A 12,845-nucleotide genomic window follows, 5' to 3' on the forward strand; every position below is an offset into this window, starting at 1 on the left:
TGGTACTTTTTTATTTCTTAAGCATTCCCTATACCTAACTGCTTTAATTTGTGCTTAATTGTTAATCGCACCAACAATCTTAACTACGTAGGTATTTTGATAGCTAAACCATTATTGGTAATTTTAAGGACCAGTCTGGATTAATATGTATTTATTTCTGAAAAATTATTTGGGATTGAGTATTTTCACGGCCAACCTAATAAAATTTTACGTATTTTTTGTTGCAATTAAAGTTTAGCTTGAATCACCAATAACTCACAAATTAAAGCAGTTGGGTATAGGGAATGCTTAAGAAATAAAAAAGTACTGTAAAATATCATGTCCCTAAAATACAAAAATACAGGGTGTTCCATTTAAGAAAACTCAGGAAATACTGATTCCGAGTTTCGACCAACCCTGTATACTAAAATTAAAAATTTAGCTATACTAATGATTCTTAACAATAGTAGAGTATATTAAAAATCATTTGGACGTAAGTAGAGTTTTAGATGTCAAACTACTACAATTCTACAGGGTGTGAATGTTGCTACGAAATTAATAAAAAAACGTAATTATCTTTTAAAATACCCTGTATAATATTACAAAACCTCATATTTTAAGAAAGAAGACATCGAAGAGAATCCAAAAATGTAAAAATATACAGGGTGTCCCATTTAAAAAAACGAAGTTATAAGCAACTTCCGGTATAACCGGAAGTTGCAAAGAGATGAAAATATTTTCATTTAATAGATCATCCATCCTTCAAAACCCCTTTATTCCAATTTTCATGATTCTATTGCCTTTAGTTCTCGAAATATTTCTAATAGGCCAGTTATCTGCCTCACCCTATATATTGAAATATACTATCATTACGAAAATCTTTGAGATTTTGCACCAGTTTTCTTATTCTATCTTTGAAATAAATAATGTTAGTTGACTGATTTTGAACAACAATGAATATCAAATCGGTTTGGGCAAACACTTTCTTAAAAATATTTAAAAGAGTGTTAAAAGAGTAATCATTTAAGAAAGTTTTCAAACCGATTACTTCACGGATCAAGATATCACATCACAACTTTCAAAAATAAATTAAAAAAACTTCCAAAGGCTGTTCACGAAAATCTGCTACAGTGGAGACTAACCGAGGTTTAAAATTTCATCGCGTCTGACAAACTGTTTGCATTTTTTTTCGAAACAAATTGTTCTAAAACAGTAGTCCGTTTGGGCGAGCTAAACTGGCAAGAAAAGACGATATTCTTAATTTTTTTACATGTATACTGCAAAACTAAATTCATTCTATTCCTATGACAGTGAGCAAATAAAGCTTGTGGTGCAATAGTTTTAACTTTTGCCTGGAGACCGTTCAATTCACCAGACATCACGGCAGCGCCGTCATAAATTTGCCTTACCAATTTATTTTTGATATCAAAAAATTTTAATCTGTTCTTTAAAACACCAAAAACATATTCTGCCTTATAGCTTTTACTCACGTCTGTAAAACCTTAAAACCTCTCATAAATATTACCACGTAACGCCTATCGGACAACAATTGATAATTATTGTAAATGACATGATAATCAGAAGTTTCATCTACTTCTAGCGAAAAGCAAATGGTTTTCTGAATCTCAGATCCAATAACGTTATTCAAAATGTAACTAATTAATTATATTAGTTCATTCTGTACTGTTTCAGACATGCCGCTAAATATTCTAGAACCAGAAAGTACATTCAAAAATCCAAATCGTATTTCTTAAACAATTTTATTAGTTATCTATAGTTGTATGATATAACGATTATACGATATTATATATCTATAAATAAATGATAATTCCTGACAACTTAAAAAATTACAATATCAATTAAACGACGTAAAACGGCGTGATTATTTTTTACAATTTGTGCCGATGCTCCCAAATGAAACCGGCAGATTTAAATATGCCGTACCTGCCGCTTAATGCCTACGGAGAAATATATGTTTGGTTGCTCATCGACTTGTATTTTTCGTTGAGTTTAACGTGTAAATCGTCAAGCTACGGAGGAGCTGGGGTCGGCTGGCCGAACAGTCAGATGAATGGCTTGGATCATTCAGTGTTTGAAAATTGAAAAGTTTCTTATTATTATTCGCAGGGATCACTTAACGCTCGGATTGGTCGAATCCTTTTAAAAACCATGAATAAAATTTAGTCTGTATTATCTGACAGTTTTTTTTATTTCACAGATACAAAAAATGACTTTAATTAAATTGAATATTAAAAAAATCTATAATATCTATAAATGTGTGGGTCGGCACTTCCGAAACTGACCGGCCGCCACTGCACCAGAGAGACCTATTGTCTGTCCCACCTTGACTTTACAGTACACGAACATACGGCAATACAATCCTTATGAGAGTTTTTAGCACGGCGATGCCGATTTTCGTCAAAATAATTTTTAATCGAACATTACCAAGGTCCTAAAAATGTAGGTCCCTAAAAATGTTAAATTAAAACTAACCCGTAACAAGTAAAACAATATTTTTCATTGTTTTTTGTGAGTGATAGTCATTTTCGAAAAGTAATCAGCAATTTTATAATCGAAATGCATAATAACTTTTTTGGTTGAGAATGTTCAACAAAAAGTGGATGCTGTTCTATGGTTGTTAATTTATGTATTGACAGTATAGACAGTTCTGAAGTAATGTCAAGAAAAATATAAAATAGATTGTCAGTCAAGTTTAAGTAAAGTATTATATTGTCCTACAGTTGAGAATAAATAAATTATAATTGTTGATGGCCAGTTAACCTAAATTAAATTATAACAAAGAATATTAAATAAGCTTAAAATTATTACTGATAAAATTGTATTGAGTAACTCATTGCTTATTTGGAAAATTTGGATCCTAATTGCAGTTTATTGTTATTGTTAATGACTGATTTCCAAGATGAAATGAATGTCATTTAAATGTGTTTACACCCTACGACAGTGGCAGTGAAAGTGAGGAAGACGGGGTTATAGAAAGAAGCTAAAATATATAGTTTAAATATATTTTTAATTATTTCTGTAGGTACCTACGTATTTTAGGTTAAACATATTTATGCGCTTAAATACATTATTATATAAATGTTTTATACAAAATTATTTTTATTTTATTTACATAAAGGTATTTTTCGAAAAAAAATGTTTTAGAACCCCTGATAGCCACAAAATGTCAATAATATTAATTCCTAAGTTATTAATAGCTATCCTATACAAAAAAAGTATATTTGCTTAAAACCTGTTTCTGATCAACTTTGGCATCACTGTTAGTCATAGAACCTGTACTGTAAAGTCAAGGTGGGACACACTATAGTATATTGTTTGTTCTCAAAAATGTCCAGCAAAATTGTCTGTTTGGGTAGGGGTGAGATTAAGTAGGAATGACTAGGTATTACTAGTCAGGAGTAGGATATTAGTAAGGTGTGGCTTAAGTAGTAGTTTAAAATTGATCATGAAGATTATTGAAATCATACAGCGAAAAATATGAGGTTATTTTTTGCATGTGAAAAATGAAACAGGAATGATGGGTCAATTAAACTCTCATTTGGTTCAAATAAAATTAATGTTTTTATACTACAATTTATTGTTAAATTTTGTAACTCTGCCTGAGTTAATACTTTCTTTTCTTCTTCTTCTTTTGGCATCATAACCCTGGATGGGTCTTTGCCTGTCTGGCGATATCCTTCCATTCAGATCTCTCTTGGGCTCTTCTCCTCCATTGTTTTATATTCATGGTTTTCAGGTCGTCTTCCAACCATCTCGTCCTGGGCCTTCCCTTTTTCCGCCTTCCACTGTAACATCTTCTTTGCCGTCTTCGTGTCTTCTTGTCGCTGAACAGGTCCCAGCCATGACAGTCTTTGACTTACAATAAAATCTGATCTTACAAATCTGATTTGATCTTACAATAAAATACCCTTCATTCAGTTCATTAACCTCGTCGTTTCTCTTGATTCTCGTGTGCCATCTTCCTGTTGCACCGGGCCATATACTTTTCTCAGTATCTTTCTCTCGAATGTCCTGAGTTGGGCTTCATCTTTTTTCGTCATTACCCAAGTTTCACAACCATAGGTTACAACGGGTCTAATCAAGGTTCTGTAGATAGTCATTTTGGTTCTTTTATCTAGTAATTTCAATGTCATCAATCTTTTATTAGCATAGTATGTACGATTTCCACTGGAAATGCGTGCATTAATTTCGCTAGTTACGGAATTCTTCTGATTGATTTCTGTGCCCAGATATGTGAAGGCATCCATACGTTCAATAGTATAGTTGTCTATTGCTATATTATTTTCATTCTCAGGTGTTCTTTTGATGGTCATGTACGTAGTTTTTGTCTCGTTTATTTTAAGCCCTCTTTTTTTGTGCTTCAGGATCAATTTCCTTCAACGTTTCCATTAGTAAAAAAAAGAATGTGTGTGTACTTTGTACGCACGTAAGAAGTTATACTTCTATTATATGATTATAAACGAAATTAATGTACTTTTTATTTATATTTTATTTAAATATTAAATTAATTTATACTTACTACTTCTCAAACATTTTTATTAAAACAGTGCCAAAAAACACATTAAAAATGCCACAAATGATTTCTGAACATTAATTGTCGGAAAAATTTTTAACTAAATACGTATTTTCTGAAAATAAAATTATATAATAAATATACTGTAGCGTGATTAGTGTAATTACTTCTAATTACAATAAAACTAGCGGTTCGTAATTTATATACGACTTTATTTATATAAGTTACAGACGAATTTATCTTATACACTTTAGCTTAAGACTAAACTCTAATAACAGCGCGCTCCGCTTAAATAGCCAATAGGTCCTGTTCTCGAAATGTCTACATATCCCTCGGCCTAATGAATATTCTGGAGATCTTCACTCACAGCGCCGTCGCTTCTGTGACGTCACGGCTACTGTTATTCCGACGGTTGGAATTCTCCCAAGCCGGGGACTGTTTATTGCGCCGATTCGAAACTCTTTCGTTACACTGCTCCCCTCTTAAGATCTGAGCGTCCCGATCAGCAACTCTAAATGAAGGCCCAGGATGGCGGAATCTACACGACTCTCCAGCTCTGCATACACCCTTCAAGAAGAAATAACAGTCTACTGTCTGTGAAGGGTACGACATCTTCGGGTTCATACAACACACAGTGATTTGTACACCAGTTCCTCTGAAGACCACTTCAAGCATGCTTCTCACAATCTTCCAATCCAGATTTTCTACTGCATGGCCTATTTTTGGTAAAGCCAAATTTTTGATGTCATAATTACACACGATTTTCTTCAAATTAGTTAGAGCACGCCATATGTTCTCGTAGCTTGGCGTGTCCGTATAAGACTTTCTGGTCACCATATACAGCAAAGATCGAGGACCATCTTCCAATCGCAGTACTCTTCCAATTTTAGGCTGCTGATTTCTTAACTCGTCCAGGCGGCCGAACTTTCTATTGAATACGGACGATATTCCTTTAGTCATCTCGAGGTCTTGGGCAACACAGTGGGCCAGAGAGACGTTTTCTGGAACACCAAACAGATCTTGCTGAACTTCTGTGGTCACGCCGAATCTAGCACTCTTTCTCGCTGCGTAATTTGACATAAATTGATTAAAACTTGGCTGTGTGACATCTTTCATCTCCTGTTGGAGGACTCGTGCTTCTTCTGTTTCATTTGAGCCAGCATATGGTGCAAGACGATTTATGTGAATAACTTTTGGTTTACCGTTTGGCAACTTCTTAATTCTATATATTACGTCATTTATTTTCTTCTTAACTTCATATGGACCTTCCCATTGTCTTTGCAGTTTAGGACATAAGCCTCGACGACGTTGCGGATTATAAAGCCAGACAAGATCACCTACTTCGAAGCTTTCATTCTTGCATCGAGAATCATATTGATCTTTCATTCTGTCACTGGCTATCTGGATGTGTTGTCGGGCAAGTTCATGAATGTTGTTCATTCGTAATTTCAGGCGGTCAACGTAGTCTTCGCCTGCAACATGTTCCTCGGAAGGTCCGCAGCCAAACTCTAGGTCGCAGGGCAACCGAACTTCACGACCCAACATCAGGCAGGTTGGTGTTTGACCTGTAGTTTCATTCACGGCCGAGCGGTAGGCCATCAGGAATAAATGAATGTGTTGGTCCCAATCTCGCTGATGTTCAGATACAACTTTGGACAAGTGTTTACCCATCGTTCGGTTCATCCTCTCGACCATTCCATCTGATTGAGGATGCAGGGGTGTTGTTCTGGTCTTATTGGCACCAATCAATTTACAAACGTTTTGGAAAAGAGCTGACTCAAAGTTTCGCCCTTGGTCGGAGTGGATCTCCAAGGGAACACCAAATCGGCTGAAGAATTCTTTAACAAGTACCTCTGCAACGGTAGCAGCTTCTTGATTCGGTAATGCATAGGCCTCGGTCCATTTCGTAAAATAGTCCATGGCTACCAGAATGTATTTATTTCCAGCATCGGTTTCTGGAAATGGACCTGCAATGTCGATAGCTACTCTTTCCATAGGACTTCCAACATTGTACTGTCTCATGGGTGCTCTCTTTTTACCAACCGGACCATTACCGGATGCACACGGTTCACATTTTCGGCACCATCTTCTTACATCATCTTTACAGTTCACCCAATAGAACCGTTCTCGAACCTTTTGCAGTCTTCGTAATACCAAAGTGTCCACCTGATGTACCGTCATGCAACTGACGCAATACTTCTGACACTTTACTTTTAGGTACAATTAACTGAAGCTTAGATTCTGTACCATCATCGTTCTCAAAGGTTCTGTACAGAAGATCATCTTTTAGTACCAGGCAATTCCATTGGCTCCAGTAGGCCTTGACTTCCGGACTACATGCACTAATGTTTTGCCAACTAGGTCTCTCACCTCGACGCATCCAATCCAATACTCTTTTTATACATGGATCGTCTTCTTGGGCTTCTTGTAACTGTTGTGGCTGCCATTGCTCATTAACGACGGTAGTTCGTCTCACAGGGCAAAGCTGTTCATCTAGTTTAAGCCGGTGATTACAACTTTCACTGCATGGCCGTATCGAGGAAGCATCTGTATTTGAACCAACTCTTCCAGCCCTCTTCATGCGTCTCTTCGGCATCGTGTCACGAATCACCCTCCGTACTATTTCCACCAAACGTTCATCTTTTCTCTTATCGCCTTTTTCCACGGTTATTACTCGATTGTTTCGTGAAGCTTGGCTAGCTGCTTCGTGTTCCAAGGCAATAGCAAGTGCTTCATCTAAAACTTTCGGTCTTGCTAGTCGTAAAGCTTTCTGTAGTTCACTATCTTTCAGCCCATTGACAAAGGTATCTACCGCAATTTCTTCTAAAACGCTGTCTGGCACCTCCGGATAAGCCAACCGCACCACACGAGCCACATCTGCTTCAAATTCTTGCAGATTCTCACTTGCTCGTTGACTTCTACTTCGCAGTTGTGCTTTGTATACTTGTTGTAGATGGGCATCTCCATAGCGTTTTTCTAGACGAGTGAACAAGGTCTGGTAACAATTTTCTTGACCCTTGGGAATTGACCTTAATATATCTGCAGCATCACCTCGTAAAGCAGCAGTCAAGGAAACAGCCTTTTCTTGTTCGGTCCAATGATTGGCGGTCGCAATAGCTTCAAACTGTCTAAGATATATGGACCAAGAGGACTTTCCATCAAATGGTGGTAATTTGAATCTCATATTATGCGACGTTTCGTCTCTCGGTAGTTCATCTTTCACTAAAGGATCTAACGTTGCTGCATTAACTGATGGTTGTACTTTTGTATCGGTTATCCTGCTCTCTAGCTGTTTGATCTTTTCTTCTACGGTCTCTACACTTTTCTGCATCTTATCGAATGTTCTAGAAACTTCTTCAAATTTCTCATTGTTCTGTTTACAAACTTCTTCTAGTTTTTCGTTGTTTTGCCTACAGACCTCTTTAATTATTTGAGAAGTCTCATTGAATCTTTTAGCAACATTTTCGAATTTCTCGTCGCTTTTTCTACTAACTTCTTCAAGTTTCTCGTCGCTTTTTCTAGAAGTTTCATCGATCTTTTGAGAAACACTTTCAAATTTCTCGTTGTTCTGTCTAGAAGTTTCATCGATCTTTTGAGAAACACTTTCAAATTTCTCGTTGCTTATCTTAGAAGTATCATCAATCGTTTCAGAAACAGTTTTTAATTTCGATAAGATTGCTTGTTCTGCTGACTGGAAGTGGAACGTCTCTGGATCATCTCCGTTCTTCGTTAGGACTTCCTCGAGTCGTGCTTGTAGAACTATCTTGAGCCCACTGCTGTCCAGATCCCGTTCCTCGAGCTGTTCACGGAGCTGTTTTACTGTAAGTTCTCGTAGCAACATCTTTGGTCGGCACACACGTACTTTCCAAAATGTCTTTTAAAAGTCTTTCCGAATACCGAACAATCAACGCACTTTAACTATTCCCGACGAATAAAGTCCAAAAGTCTTTTAAAGTCTTTCCGAATACCGAACAATTAACGCACTCCGGTTATTCCCGACGAATAAAGTTCAAAAGTCTTTTAAAGTCTCTCTGTAATTCACTTATTTATATCGCACTAAGTTAACCGAACACCGACACCAACTGTAGCGTGATTAGTGTAATTACTTCTAATTACAATAAAACTAGCGGTTCGTAATTTATATACGACTTTATTTATATAAGTTACAGACGAATTTATCTTATACACTTTAGCTTAAGACTAAACTCTAATAACAGCGCGCTCCGCTTAAATAGCCAATAGGTCCTGTTCTCGAAATGTCTACATATCCCTCGGCCTAATGAATATTCTGGAGATCTTCACTCACAGCGCCGTCGCTTCTGTGACGTCACGGCTACTGTTATTCCGACGGTTGGAATTCTCCCAAGCCGGGGACTGTTTATTGCGCCGATTCGAAACTCTTTCGTTACAATACTTACAATCATAAAATGTATAAAAAAAAATAAAAGTTTCTATTGGGATTCGAACCAACTTACCACGCGGCTGGTATTTGCGTTGTATTGGGATTCACCCGCATTAAAACTTCGCCACAGAGACAGCTTGTCATTATGTGCGAAGATCGTCTAACTAAACAGATTAACCTTTTGACATTTTTAACTTATGTAAATCAAATTATTTTGATTTTGAATTGAAATGATTTAGAATTGAAAAAATACAACAAAACATAGAGTAAGAAGACAATATATTAGGTGAATATTGATAGAAATTTTGATGGTAATCAAATTATGTAAATAAAAGTATTACATACTACTTATGTATTTTGGTAGGTTCAAGGTAGGTATCGGAGCCCGTATAACGACTAATAAATTTCGCAATCACTTGCGTCGTGCAAAGTGGCTATGTTCAAATATCATAACAAAATTTGATCAACTATTTATAAAACACTTCCAGTGAAAGATTCTTTAGCTTTGAATAAGCGAGATCTGCGGCACTCATACTAGGCACAGTTTGATGAGCTTTCACATTGGCATGCAACAATCATCTCTTCTATGTAAATAAGTCCAAAAATATAATATGAAAACTATTTAAAAAGGCAGTATAACCATTAACTAACTTTTTGTTTGTTGTTTCTCTTCCTACAAATTTTAATACGCAACAAGCATACATTATAACCAAACCATGCACAGTTCCACAGCTGTGCAACAGCTGCCATATTGGATAATTTTTGTCATGTCATTTGAACATCCAATCAGAACAAAGTTATAATGCGCATGCGCCCGGTCGCTAGGTTTTCCCATATAAAATTTCACCGTCATTACGCCCGTAAAGAAGTATAACTTCAAAAAATACTTTCGTTTACTCACGTTAAAAATACTAACACAATCTTTATGAAATCAGCAGAACTCCACATAAACACTTCTTTTTAATTGAACTAGAAGCCTCTGTAGCACGCGCAATGTTAAAATTATTACCTGGATTTGCCGAAAACCCAAAATGTGCCATTCTCAACCAAAATCTATCGAACAATTCAAATATCCCGTTAAATTTTTATCTACTGAAGGGTTAACAAGTTATAAGACTTTTTTACGGCATGCTAGACATGCCAACGATTAAATCCGTGTTTTACGATTTTCATGTCTGACATGCCAGGCGCCTGTAGGCCAAATCGTTAGTAAATTTATACAAGTAATAATGGTGTCATGTATATCATGCCAACGACCACAAAGTGTAAATATCTGTTACAACTTGTTTTATTTTCTAGGTTATGTAATGATTCCGTCCGCCGACATTCACCAATGGGTCAATGCAATCGGCCTTGTTATTTCGGCGCTTCCTATCAGCTACTGGAACGTCCTCCACGAGAGGCTAATATCAACATTGTCCGATTTAGACACTTGGCCTTTCGATTGCTCTCCCTTCGACCTATTTAACTTCAAGCATACCCACAGCGGCCTTCTTCACAATCAGTTCAGCTACATGCTAGCGCTTGCGCACTCCGTGTGGCACCACGCAGGTCCCGGCCAAATAGCAAGCATCCCTAGATGGGTAAGGGAAAGCCTACCGCCCGTAGTAAAGACTGAGGAGCAGTTCTTGTACGTTGGTCATCTAGTAGGTCCGTTTCTGCAGAGATTCCACATGGCTATAATGGAGTTAACCAACGCATTGTACGAATTGCTAGCTCAAGTTGACCAAGCACAGGCTGATATGAAATATATGGATCCTGTGTGTGATTTGTTGTACCATATCAAGTATATGTTCGTTGGGGATAGTTTGAAGAAGGAACTAGAGGCTGTGGTTAGAAAGTTGAGGCCGCAATTGCAGCTTCGACTGAGATTCATTGCACATCTGACGATTGAAGAAGTACATGCATCCTAATACAAACTTAAACGTTTAGATGTTCAGTAAAAACCTTCTGAAATGGTTAAAAACTTCAACATACAGAGTGAGTTTCATGTATGGAACACCTCAATTATCTCGGAAACGGCTTGCACGTTTTTTATAGGTTTTAGTGAGTACGGGATTTGTGGTGCAGCCGATCTTATGGTGGCATTTACATTGTTGTCAGATCTTCCATTATTCTGGAAATCTAATCAACTCGATTATTTCAAATGGAACACCCTCTTTTTTTTTGCGTTGAGAAGTCCTTAAAGCCGCAGTCTCTCTTATGCGATTGTCGCATGCGTTCGACGCAAGCAGCAGTCGCAAGCGATGTTCTGTGCACTCCTCAAATGTAAACTTTATACGAGCGGTCTGTCTTGTGCGTCCGATGCACAAGACAGACCGCTCGTATAAAGTTTACATTTGAGGAGTGCACAGAACATCGCTTGCGACTGCTGCTTGCGTCGAACGCATGCGACAATCGCATAAGAGAGACTGCGGCTTAAGAAATAACGATTATTTTTCATGTAATATTCCCTATACCTAAATACCATAATTTCGTTCTATTGCTACATTTATTTCAACAATTTTTTTAAGCAAATTATAAGAATAAATTTTTTCGGCCTTTGCAGTTATTGTTTTAGGTTTTTTTGATTCTGCGAAACAAAAAAGGCCTTTCGTAATTTTTCTGTAAAGTTGATCGTTTTCGAGTTACATATAAACAATTTAAAACTAAAAAGAATGAAAAATGCCGATTTTCAAGGCTCAAAATCACAAGTAAAAAATATTATCGTTGAAATTACAAAGAGCCTAAATTCAAGTTCAAACCTTCTTCTATCAGAGCCCGATAAGAATTTTTGGCGCATGTTTTATTCTAAAACATTGTTTTTTAATTATCGTAAATGAAGCGCTTATGGGAGGACAAGCAATCGGGCTGCATTAACAACAAATCAATGTTTTAAAATGAAATAAGCCCAAAATACTTATCGGAAACTGATAGAATAACGTTTGAACTTGAATTTAGGTACTTCATAGTTTCAGAAATAATATTTTTTACTTGTGTTTTTGAACCTTGAGACTCGTCGTTTTTCGATTTTTTCGGTTTTAAATTGTTTGTAACTCGAAAACGGTCATTTTTAGAGAAAAATTACAAAAAAAGTTTTTTATTCCGAATGACCCAAAAACCTAAAATAATATCTTCACGGCCAAAAAAAATTGATTTTTATAATTTGTTCAAAAAATTGTTGAAATAAATGTAGCAATAACCCAGAAATTATTGCGTTTAGATATAGGGAATACTGCATGAAAAATAATCAGTATTTCCTAAAGACGTCACAACGCAATAAATATACAGAGTGCTCCATTTCAAATAAGAAAGTTAATTAGATTTCTAGAAAAATGGAAGATCTGACAACAATGTAAATATTACCAAAACATCGGCCGTATCTCAAGACCCTTACTTAGTAAAACCTATAAAAATCGGGCAAGCCGTTTCCGAGGTAATTGAGGCGTTTCATACAGAGAACTCACTCTGTATATTTATAAATGGTTATTTGCTTCGGATCTCTTTAACAGGAATTTTAAAATATTTTTGTATATGATATAGACATGTATCTGAGTATGGGTACAAATTTTGTTCATCAAATCGATGATGATATTGTTTTATTCTCTTAATTTTGAGATGTAAGTCTTAAACATTTTATTGTGAAATTGAATCCTTCATTGATTAGTCATGTAGGTAGATTAGTATTATTTTGTAAATATATTTGTATGAATATACTTTTTATAGAAAATGTGTTTTATTTTTGATTAGCCCGTGCATTATTTTGAATGCGGAGTAGCATGGACGTAAATTACAACCTGGAATAAACATTACCCAAAATTAGTGAAATTGTGTGAAATCAATTAACGGAAAGTTACATGAAGATTTCAACTACGAACTTCTGGTCACATTGGCAAAAAACCTAGGGCTTATGAAGGCCAATTCTTTGTTTATAATATTCTAAAATAAAAA

The 12,845-nt window shown here is 36.0% G+C and overlaps 1 protein-coding gene across 1 annotated transcript in view; it reads left to right on the forward strand.

The window, feature by feature from the left end:
- The window catches only part of LOC126884784 (mediator of RNA polymerase II transcription subunit 23), a 41,258-nt gene extending 28,634 nt beyond the window's left edge, over positions 1-12,624 (forward strand). The window contains exon 10 of the mRNA XM_050651010.1: positions 10,215-12,624. Within this exon, the coding sequence (XP_050506967.1) occupies positions 10,215-10,828 (614 nt within the window). The 3' untranslated portion in view covers positions 10,829-12,624. The remainder of the gene's footprint in view (positions 1-10,214) is intronic.
- Positions 12,625-12,845: the final 221 nt, after the last annotated feature.

Source organism: Diabrotica virgifera, chromosome 5 (genome assembly GCF_917563875.1).
Source record: "Diabrotica virgifera virgifera chromosome 5, PGI_DIABVI_V3a".
NCBI lineage: Eukaryota > Metazoa > Arthropoda > Insecta > Coleoptera > Chrysomelidae > Diabrotica > Diabrotica virgifera.